This window comes from Leuciscus leuciscus (assembly GCF_965113295.1).
Source record: "Leuciscus leuciscus genome assembly, chromosome: 4".
In the NCBI taxonomy this organism is placed as follows: Eukaryota; Metazoa; Chordata; class Actinopteri; order Cypriniformes; family Leuciscidae; genus Leuciscus; species Leuciscus leuciscus.
This window is the reverse complement of record NC_138728.1, coordinates 5,646,433-5,658,458: the sequence shown is the minus strand read 5'-3', so window position 1 is coordinate 5,658,458 and position 12,026 is coordinate 5,646,433. Positions and strand designations below refer to the sequence as shown.

The 12,026-nt window shown below is 37.7% G+C and overlaps 1 protein-coding gene across 6 annotated transcripts in view; it reads right to left on the bottom strand.

Annotated features, from left to right (window-relative positions):
* Positions 1-2,140: 2,140 nt before the first annotated feature.
* Positions 2,141-12,026, bottom strand: part of cald1a (caldesmon 1a) — a 60,906-nt gene continuing 51,020 nt past the window's right edge. For 5 of the 6 annotated variants that reach the window (XM_082168408.1, XM_082168411.1, XM_082168412.1 and 2 more), the window contains 7 exons: positions 11,619-11,662; positions 9,818-9,893; positions 9,557-9,694; positions 9,328-9,423; positions 7,784-7,852; positions 5,624-5,660; positions 2,141-3,631 (listed from right to left, as the gene is read on the bottom strand). In XM_082168408.1, the coding sequence (XP_082024534.1) occupies positions 3,618-3,631; positions 5,624-5,660; positions 7,784-7,852; positions 9,328-9,423; positions 9,557-9,694; positions 9,818-9,893; positions 11,619-11,662 (474 nt within the window). In that variant the 3' untranslated portion in view covers positions 2,141-3,617. Of the gene's footprint in view, positions 3,632-5,623; positions 5,661-7,474; positions 7,519-7,783; positions 7,853-9,327; positions 9,424-9,556; positions 9,695-9,817; positions 9,894-11,618; positions 11,663-12,026 lie in introns of all 6 variants that reach the window. The other variant, XR_014205780.1, reaches the window with a different exon arrangement.

The following is a 12,026-nucleotide window of genomic DNA, read 5'->3' as shown; positions in this document are numbered from 1 at the left end:
ATACGTAAGTGAATTAAAACAGTTAAAAAGTAATGACGTTATACGTACTGCACTTCCTCCTCCACCACTTCCTCTGTGTCAGCCATGACTAAGTGATTCCTGATGGAGTAAATAAGTTTAAGTTATGCATGTCAAATGAGTTCAATTAATTTCCACTTCTTTTACTAGAACAGTCTTGACATGGTCAACAAATCATCTTTAAAATTCTTCTACAAGTGACCCTGATCCCAGAGTCAAGCGTTATGTTCAACGTTGTCGAAGTTATATTAACTACCGTGCTTAACAAGCGTTGAAAAAGCTGTCCTGAAGACGTGTGTGTGTGTGTCCACCAGGAAATAAATCACTGCACAATAAACATGTGATGAATGAGTGAGGGTGGCTATTTCTGCCAGTAATAAACTATGAGGTTTGGAACAGGTGCTCCACACTTTTCCAGACAATGAATTGGCTGGTCTCATCAAGGGCTGCCGCTCATTCTCCGTGTAAATCAAGAGTGCGTGTGTCCTTGTCATCTATTTTTAAAGCACATTGTTTGTGCAGGACATTATTCCACAGCACCTACTGCCATTAAAGACGCATCTAGTGTTTTAATGCAACTCATTATGATTATGTGCACTGGCCCAAAAGGGTATATGAAATATCAAAGTACACTAGGGTTCTTTATTAGCGTCAATGGTTCCATGGAACCTTTCCATTCAACAAAAGTTTATTGATGAAGTCGTAAAAAGGTTCTTTAGATTATTAAAAGGTTCTTTAAAATGCTCACTGAAAAATGGTTCTTCATTGCTGCGAAAACCCACTTTTGGAATCTTTGTTGTTAAGAGTATATGGTTGATTGTTTTAAATGTAATTTAACACAAGCACACTTTAAGCAAAACATATCACAAAATAAAGTTTGCTGAGGTTTTAAATAAAATAAACAGATACACTTCAACTTTTAAATGATTTGAATGATGTAGCCCTGTTAATTAAAGGCTTTTTAAATTTCACCACACGAGTGCCTTGGAGTTATTCGTCTTGAGAAAAAAACATGTTCAAAATTGAGACATAAATTGGAACATGTTGATAGTTAATGTCATGAATCACACCTGTGGGAACTTGAGGAGAACAGACTTCATACACACACACACAAAAAGGCCAACTGATTGAAAACTATTGCAAAAACAAAAAAAAACTTAAAAAAGTTCATTTAGTTATGCTTTGGCAACATTTAACACCACTTGGTTTAATTTTTGCTTTTATTGCAATGAAATCCATGCATATTAAAGTAACCAAATATTACTGTAGCTCCTGAAAGTTCAGAGGTCAGTAGGTTATCCAATTGTAGTCATTTCTTATTTTCCCTCAACATCTGTTGGGGGATCTTCAGACTATCATGTCTGAGAGTCCTCAAACTAATGGCTCTTCACAGAGTTCATCTTGGATAAAGGTTTATCTTACATTGAGTCCTTGTGATAATGAGAGTGTGACGGAAGCAGCCAGAGGAGCTTCTCTGACCAAATCCACCAAGTGTTTGCTGCAGATTAACTGTCTCACTTTGGAGTTACGTGCATTTTAACGTTAATAAGCGAGGGCCAGTCGTACTCCTTCTGAAAGGCTGGAGTATCACAGGCTGACGGTGGCAGGAATGTTGCCATTGATAGTCTGTATTAAGCGGCATTAAAAGAAAAACCCAAAGCACGCAAACCACCAGTCCCTCTGGCGAACAAGACAAGCATTGCATTGATGATTGAGGAATGAAGAGGGTGATCCTCAGGCCTGAGTTCACACATTATGAGCAACTTTGCAGAATCAATTTAATCCGGTAGGCATGCAATTGTTTGAGTAGATTTTAGTTACTAATGAACTAATGTCATTTGGATCCAATAACAAAATCTGAAGCCTCTTACCTGAGATCCCACCAAGAAGAGAGAGAGAGAGAGAGAGAGAGAGAGAGATCTTATCTCGATGGTCCGGGCAGCAGACAGTTTCAAACTAACCCAAAGCTCACCTAATACAGACCTGCCAGATCATGTGACCACACTGCTTTGCTCTGATTGGCTGCTGGAACTTAGCCTATTGTTAGAGGTAGTGGAGCATGACAGATATATGGCTTTAGCATAGCAGTCTGGTGGAGTATTGAGAAGCACACAATCACAGGTGTTTTTCATTGGTCTCTTTATTGTGGTCACTGAGACGATGATACAATGTTGCTCTGTATGGAACTATTGGCTACAAATGGTCATATCTGTAACAAGGTAATTGCATTTAAAGGTGGTGCGACTTGCATAGTGTTACTCAGAAACAATACATAGGTGCTTACAAAGATGAAACAAATAGTAAAAAAAAACTTGATTGTCAAAAAATACAAGCAGAATACAGGAACTTTGAACATTTAGAGACATTAGCGTTGAGCTACGGCGCGCAGAACTGGATATTCTTTGACAAAAGATGTCAGAAATGATGACGTTTAAATGATGAAGTTACTAATGTTCTGCCAACTAGCGCTTGTATTGAAACCAGACAACGTCCATGCTGCAATTTAGTACGAATCAATTGCAGCGCAGAAAGAAGACACTCAAAAAATGAAACACTTATAAACATGAATTGACTTTGACTATATGCTTGTCCTCTTTTTCCTTGCCGAAATCAGGATGTGTTTTTGGATTAACCAAGGTCTTGCTTTATACGCAGAAATTGTGAAATGTACTGATCAAATTATGTGATTTAAGCCAAAAAAGTGCATGTTCCCTTTCTTTTTCGAGTTCTCTTGTTTCAACCAATACCGATTATTCCACATGACACATAGTGATTAACACTTACAAAAAGATGGTCACAAACAATGGTCAGAACAGTGTTTCCAAGAGTACAAAAAGCCAAAGATAATGTAATAATGATAACGGTAGGACTATAATGGACTTCTGCTGAATTAAAACTTGCTTTGATATAAAATACTATTGAAAGCAAAAGCAAAGACCATTTTGTATCAAGCAGTAAAATATATAGTTAATTACAAAAACTTACACTATATGCTAACATATATTATTAAGACAAATTTTTTTATTATTTTTTTTTTATAAAAAGTGTCGTTATGACAAAAAGTAGGCCTACAAAATACAGCTACTCTACAGGTGCTCATATTCGGTCTGGAACATGTATGAAATGCAGGGTGAAGCTTTGCTTTAGTTATAAATTAACAGGTGAGAAGGGTAACTAACATGCTTAATAATATGCTTCGTGATTTGACAAAAGACAATTCGGAATGCTACTCCTCGTCCTCCTATCCAAGGAATCTTGTAATGTTTTGAGCTGTTATATAATTGTTATATAATCGTAACAAATGAAAGTCGGAATCGCTCGTTTTCACAGCCTAGATTTCAGTTTAACAGAAGTTACACGCAACTGCGTTCATGTTATGATGGTGCAAGATGGTGGCCTGTGAATACAGTGATAAAATATATATATTTTTTTTTTTACATTTTTCTCTCTTTTATACCGTGTCTACACACAGATCTTCCAGGCAGTATAAAATGCTCGTGTGTATGTTATTTTTTTTTTTTTTTTTGGTATTAATAAAAGTTTAAAAAAGGAATGTTGTGCATTCTCTTGGTCCCTGCCTCTCTGGCGTCTTTGAAGGGTTAATGGCCCGTTCCTGTTAAGAGACAAAAGAGAAAAGTCATAAAATTGCTTGAAAATAAATTAAATGACACACACTTTAATTCAAATTTTTACTAGTTAGTTTGGGGTCTGTACGTTATTTATTTATTTTTGAAAAGAAATTAAGACTTTTATGCGGCAAGGATGTATTCAATTGATTAAAAGTGACAAAGACATTTATGATATTTCTATTTTATTCTTTAGAACTTTCTATTCACCACAGTCCAGAAAAAATAAGTATCATAGTTTACACAAAAATATTAAGCATAAGAACTGTTTTCAACAACAATAATAAGAAATGTCTCTTGAGCAGCAAATCAGCATATTAGAAGGATTTCTGAAGGATCATGTGACACTGAAGACTGGAGTAATGATGCTAAAAAAAACATTAAAAAAAATTATATTAAAAGGAAAATGGTTATTTTAAATTGTAATACGTTTTCCACAATATGTCCGTTTTTACTGTATTTATTTTTAATAAAAAAAAAAATGCAGCCTTGTTGTAATTCATATAGAACCCTTGAAATAAGTAGATCTCAAATTTCACCCAAAATTAAATTTATAAAATGATTATTGTCCAACATGTTTAAACATGATTATTGCCTGTTATTTATGGGATCTGGGCCACTTATTTGCCCCTTAGAGGAAGGGTTAAATGGTGTGTGTTTGTTACGCTGTTACATTCATACTTTGTATGCTTAGCTATGTGTATTTGTAACATACACCCTTTCTCTTGTACTCCAGAGCTAAATATAGTTTTTAAAAAAATCTCTTAAATGCAAGTTGGCCATGTGTTTGACCATTTTTATGTGGTTGGAAGGACGCAAGTTTTCATACGGCATGCGAGTGTGCTAATCTGCCGCCCCATGCAGTAATGTGACAAACATGCAGCTTTAGCCCTGCTGGCACTGACAGACGCCCATAATCCACAGTGTGATATTGAGACGAGCAGGCCGGCGTGGGTGAGAGGGCAGGCTAACGCAAAGACCTGTCGCCCATTACCCAAAAAACGCCTGGCACGCCCCAAGGCCACCGCGTCCTCTTTTAGAGGAACAAATGGCCGGCATTCAAAATAGAAAACAATGCCAAAGAGGCATTTTAAAACACTTCAGCCAGGGAACGACGTGCCTGCCGCTATGATTTATCATTGGAAGGGCTTCCTGCCAGAGGGATTGTGGGTGTTGTGCAATATGGAGAGACCTGCCCTTCACAGTAGGACTTCATTTTGACCTCATTTTGGCTTGGATGTATAGGCAAAAGAAACAACTATATTGCAAACACACATGCACAACCAAATTTTTTTTAAATCCACATTTTTTTTTCCAATCTAGCCACAACTGTGACACCAGGCCATCTTGACGATTGCTTTGTCTCACATTGTTTCACACGTGTTTTCAGAAGCAGAAATCGTCATAGTTGGGAAAACTTCTATAGTGTTGAACGGTAGCTACAACAAATATCATTTTTGTGTTCCCATTTGCTCCAGTACCAAAAAAAAAAAAGAAAAAAAATCCACAATAGCGTTTCTATGACTTCACAAAAGAGGAAAAAATATAGAGAGATTGATTATGTTGGTCAGAAGAGAGAAAGAAGACGTTGTATTAGAAACCAGTTTTCTGTAATTTAATGCTATGGTAGAAAACACAAAGTATAGTGTTATAAATAAAATGAAAATATAAATTTTTTTTGCTAGATTTATGGTGTTGATAACTGGAAATGTGTCAAATTGACCAAAAATGTTGTATAATGTGACCAATTTTTTGAAACACAAAAGGGTCCATTTACACTTGGTAGCCCCGCCCACTGTGCAATCTGATTGGTCCAAAACCTTGCTCTTCATAGACGTGTTTGATGCATCAAATACATTCTAATTGCCTGTGATTGTGTCACATCGCGCAGCAATTACTGGTTGACAAATTGCTTTTTGTTGGAAAATGGAAATGGGACACTGTTTTACACAAATACAATTTATCTTCTTGTCACTTACCATTGGTGACGGATTTGGTCTCTCCTCTGCTTGCGACCTGGGTGAGGTATAAATCAAAAAGAAAGATAGAGAGAAAGAGAAAGAAACAGAGAAAAAGACAGAATGAGATTAACATAAATAAAAGCTAATGTGCTAATCAGTGTGGCAGAGTCCTTTCCCAGCCCATCCGTCTGGCATTCCACTTATGCCTTCACATTTCATTTTACATTTCCTTTTTAACATGTTTTTTTGTGCCGATGTGCTCCAAGAAGCCATCAGTGAAAGCACTTGTGGCCGACATGCTGCGTGTACATTGACAGGAACATGCTTAGCATGGTTTCAAACTGCACTCTTTTTCCAGATTCACACACACAAGTGAAACCCTCATTCTTTCCACTCCTGACCAAACTGCACTGCTGGTTTTGGTAACATCAGTGCGGTTATGACCACAGATTTCCCTTCATTAGGCTTTTTACGTCACCATTTACCAGTCCTTTAAGTGCTCTGGGCCAAAACTGCAATCTGTGGCTAACCGCGGCCTTGGCCTGATCTTGACGCCTCGCTGACAGTCCAGCAGAAGATTGTATTGTGCCCGTTCTAAAGATAGAGCCACCCGCTCTGAATGACTACCGTTATTATCTGTTTGATCTGTGGATATAAAAATATGAAGGCCAGCGCTCGTGGGAATGCCTTTTCAAGTTCAGACGATGGGATCGTCTGGAATTGGTTTCTATTCGTGATGTGAATAAACCGCCATGTTTGGTCAACTGCATCCCAGTCATGCCAGCATTAAAATAGATCTTTTCACAATAGGCAGAGTCCTTTGTAAAGGGGTGATGGTAAAAAAAAAAAAAAAAGAGCGAATGAAAGAGAGAGGGAAGGTGAAAATGATCCTTCACTAAACTCCGCCCTAATTACCAACCAACCAGCATATTATCAGACAAGCTTTTGCTCTTTAATGTCTGTTTGGATATTTTTAAATTGAATTTTAAATTGGATTATTTATTTATTTTTACATTTTATTATTAAATAATGGCAAGTCACTTTTACTGTAAGAGTGACACAAGCTACCCAGTAGTTTTACTATTCCAAATAAATTGTGACCTACATTCGCTCCAAGGTAAATCAATGTTAATTCATTTACATATTGATTAAAATCCAATCGTGACTGAGTTCACAGTACCATGGTGAGTTGTAGTAACGTTATCACTTGCCATTAAAAGAGGCTTTTGTCTTTTCTAAGTTTACTGTCATAAGCATTTATCTAGATTCTGTTTCGCAGTCTTTTCATCGCATAACTGCATAACTTAATTTGTTTAAGTTTTGCCCTTGCAAAAATTTCTACCATGATTCTAGGGTGTTGTGGATGTCTGCCAGGATGTTGCTATTCTGTTGTTTCTAGGGAGTTGCTAAGGAGTCCTGGGTGGTTGCTAGGGAGTTGCTAGGGTGTGTTGTGTGGTTGCTTAAAGGGGCAGAAAAATGGCATGTACACGATGCTTTGCAATTAGCTTGTTTTCCACTTCATGAGCACATTTTACTGATAAAAAAAACTAAACAAAAAAAACATATCCAGTTCATTCCTATTAGATTCTATGTAATGCTTGTCTGAGTCAGCAATGGTAACCAAGGTGGGCGGAGTTTAACATAAGGTAAATTAGTGTTACAGGAGTTACTCCTGGTGACTTCAGTTCTTTAAAGCACATCCTCCTTGCAAACCAACCGTCTGCTCGTGTGGCAGTGAGCAAGAGTGTGAGAGAAGCTCCGTGAAGAAACGAAAAAAGCCAAATGCATGACATCGCAGTTCCTAAGCCATCGTGTGATAAATGCATTAAGTGTGGCTCATCAAACACTGTGTGATAAAGTAACATTTACCTCCTCAAGGTGGTCAGATCTGTAGACAATTAGCAAGGGGATGGCTTAAAACACAAAACACACAGGCAATGTTATGGCAATGTTATACTGCAGACATCATGCTAGAGTGGTGTTATGACTGTGACTGTCTCCAGAGTCCTATAATGGCATGCCTGAAGGGTTATAATATACCCACAGCCTGTTGTTTGGACACATAAGTGCTTTATTAATTCATTCTCCAGGGGCATATGAAAAATGTTATGTGTATATATAACTAAGAGAGAGAGATTGGGCTGATTGGGGCGAAAAAAACAAACTGTATTTGGTTACCTTGGTAGCAGAGGACCCTTTGTTTTCCCATAGACTGCGTTTGCTGGTCACGTCACCTGGCTTCAGGTCCTGCAAGAGGAGAAGGGGGTGTAATATCACTCGTGAGATGGCCCTGAACTACACAACTCATGTAAACACATGTACATGCACATCAATCCGACAGTAGTGACATAACGGATGCCAGTGTCCTTAAGGCAAGGGAGCATACATGGAGGGAAGGGACATACCTGATCTTCAGCAGAGAGAGAGAAAGCAGAAGAGAGAGCGGAGGAAAGAAGCCCAAGGGAAGAAGCAAAGGGAAATCTACAGTAACAGTGGAAGAGAAAGAGAGAATGACAGGAAAACTGTGAAGGCCAAGGTGAGGTGCACCATTTCGATGACAGAAAATAATGCAGCACGACAAAGATTGCATATGTATATGACATTATATGATTTTTCTTCTTTTTCCAAATAAATCTTGACATACATTCACTTCAAGGTAAATCAATGTTAATTCATTGTATTTGACATTAAAAATATATGAATTATGAAGCAATGCATTTCATTTTCAAGTATTTGCAGCCTGTGAAAAAACGTTTTGTAAAGTTTATTAATTTATCTAATAGATGAACAATTAAAAAATAAAAAATAAATTATTTAAACAGCAAGAACAACAATAAAAGTTGCATTTTAAAAAATGGTTAAGCCAATTTTGTCTATTGTCTGTCATTATTAAATAGTAGTAGTAAAAAGACTAGCATGAGGATATTGTGATCAGAGTGCACCCGTGGGTTTTGTACTTGAGCAACAGGTCAAAGGTCAGCCCTATTATGTTAACGCTCTGGGCGATCGTAAATGAGGCGTAAACTCCCACTGTAACCTTATCCTGGTTTCTAAAAAGCGGAACTGTAACGACACCACCCCCTGGATGAGGAAAAGTACACAAAAATGAACAGTTCTCCTTTTTTTCTGTAAACGGGTGACATTTTAAATCCAAAACAGTTGTGATTTCATTTATAACTAATTATAATGGCTGAATTTAGATGTTCTTGACAATTATTTGCTTCATTTAACTAAGACTTGTCATAGTCTGTAATTACTCTGACATACAGTGAGTGAACTCAGTACTTTGCTTCCCATATCCCTTAACTGCACAGTTAAGTAGACTTATTTTCTTAAGTTTACAGAGATTTGTACACTTAAATATATTTATAGCATCCTTTTATATTACATCCATATTTGAACATTGCAGCCAGAGTTTTAAAATAAACAGCCAGTCAGCGATGATGACAGGAAATATGAGTGAGCCTGAATACCACCACCTCTTTAAAACCTTCTATGTGATTACAGAAATAGTCAAAGTATACAAATGACTGAAATTAACATAAGCTCCCATGAATCTCTTTCTAATGTTTTCTAAAACATCTGGTTTAGTTCAGTGCTAAGTGTTATTTCCCTTTGCGTAGAGGCATTACCACTAGGTGGTGCCATACAACAATACTCATCTTGTTCTGGTCTAATGCAAGCAGAGCTCAAGGGTGTAATAGACAGGGTCAAAGGCTTACCGTGGGTCTTCCTCCTGACATTTTGCCTGTCTCTGGAGTTTTATTTAACCAATCGTTGATGCGTCCAGCCACGCCCACCTTTATCCCAGCTGCATCCTGTATGGGGCGGAAGAAAAAACTCCCTTTAAGGTTAAAGTTCAGAATGTGACGTCGGACAGGAAATGGTTCCAAGAGAAAAAGTGGGGTCCCTTCCCCCACCCATCAGTCTATGTGAATGAACATCACAAACCTTATTGGTTGACGCTGGGCTTCCACCAGAGCTAAAGACATTCCCCTTCTCCCACATGCTCTTGATGTTGCGAATACCGTCCGTCACCATAGGAAGATCTATGGCAGCTGATCTGGGAGATCTGACCTCCTTGTTGCTCTGACCAGAGAGAGCAAGGGCAGAAAGGAAAGGCAGAGATTTCACTTTGCTGTCTTCTGGTATCCTGTGTTTAATATGGATTTATCTTGTGTTCAGTTTGAGAGATGATGATGTAGGACTCACCTGCACTGCGGTGGTGTACAGCTCTAATCTGTTATCAATCTTAGACACCACAGGAGCGTGAGATGCCTTTAAGGAACTGGCACACACACACACACACACACACACACACACACACACACACACACACACACACACACACACACGTTAGCTCATGCTGGTATTTATGAGCATCATTTTCACAATGAAAGATTACAGATTTAAATTAACTGCCAATTAAAATGACAACAGTTCATGTGTGACAAATAAACAATTATTGGATGGATTGACAGACAGACAGACAGACAGACAGACAGACAGACAGACAGACGGACAGACGGACAGACAGACGGACAGACAGACAGATAGATGGATAGATGGATGGATGGATAGGCAATATTGTATTATTTAAAGTCATGCCAATAAAGCAATTTTGAATTGGACAGATAGATAGATAAACAGACAGATAGACAGATGAACAGAGAGATAGACAGATGTATAGATGAACAGTGACAGACTGATGATAGATAGATTGATGGATGAACAGAGAGATAGATAGATAGATAGATAGATAGATAGATAGATAGATAGATAGATAGATAGATAGATAGATAGATAGATAGATGAACAGACAGACAGACAGACAGATAGATAGATAGATAGATAGATGAACAGACAGACAGACAGATAGACAGACAGATAGATAGATAGAGAGACAGACAGACAGACAGACAGACAGATAGATAGATAGATAGATAGATAGACAGATAGATAGACAGACAGACAGACATATAGATAGATAGATAGACAGATAGATAGATGAACAGACAGACAGACAGACAGATAGATAGATAGATAGATAGATAGATAGATAGATAGATAGATAGATAGATAGATAGATAGATAGATAGATAGATAGATAGATAGATAGATAGATAGATAGATAGATAGATAGACAGACAGACAGACAGATAGATAGATAGATAGATAGATAGATAGATAGATAGATAGATGAACAGACAGACAGACAGATAGATAGATAGATAGATAGATAGATAGATAGATAGATAGATATAGATAGATAGATAGATAGATAGATAGATGAACAGACAGACAGACAGACAGATAGATAGATGAACAGACAGACAGATAGATAGATATATAGATAGATAGATAGATAGATAGATGAACAGACAGACAGATAGATAGATAGATAGATAGATAGATAGATAGATAGATAGATAGATAGATAGATAGATAGATAGATAGATAGATGAACAGACAGACAGACAGACAGATAGATGAACAGAATGACAGACAGACAGACAGATAGATAGATAGACAGATAGATAGATGAACAGACAGATAGACAGACAGACAGATAGATAGAGAGACAGACAGACAGACAGATAGATAGATAGATAGACAGACAGATAGATAGACAGACAGACAGACATATAGATAGATAGATAGATAGACAGACAGATAGATAGATAGACATACAGATAGATAGATAGATAGATAGATAGATAGATAGATAGATAGATAGATAGATAGATAGATGGATAGATGGATAGATAGATAGATAGGACTGAGGGATGAGTCAACATCATTGTCTGGTAATCAACAACGTGCCACAAATGCGGTCTAAACTTGTTTTGGAACCAGGACATTCTTTTAACCAACCCGAAAGAACTCCAAACAGTTCAGATTATTCATTTATGTAATTAATCTTATTTTTTGGACACGTTTGTGCTTAGGAGGTAGGCTGAATAACATGTTTTCATGAAAGGTCACAGCAAGGAATAAAAGTAGAAGTGATCACCTCTTTTGTGCTGATCTGTTGAGAAATTCTGCCCTCTCACCGATCTGGAAAGAGAAATCAAACAATGGATAGATTTAACAAAGGTCACTGCTTTGGTCATGAGGAACACACACATAAAACACACACACACACACACACACACACACACACACACACACACACAGATGCGAGCTGTCTGTCGGACTTGGCTATTCTGAGAGGCAAGAGACTAGCCTGTTCTTTTCGGTATGAAGCTGTCACAAGGCCAGGAAAAGCAGGGCCCTTTTCAGCTCTCTCTCGCTCTCTGTGGGAACCGTGGCCTGTGTTTATGATATATGACAACAGGGCTAAGAGGGGGGAAAGTGTTCCTGTGAAGCAACAACAAAAACCACACAGACAACACACATACAAACCCCAAAAGTATCTTGA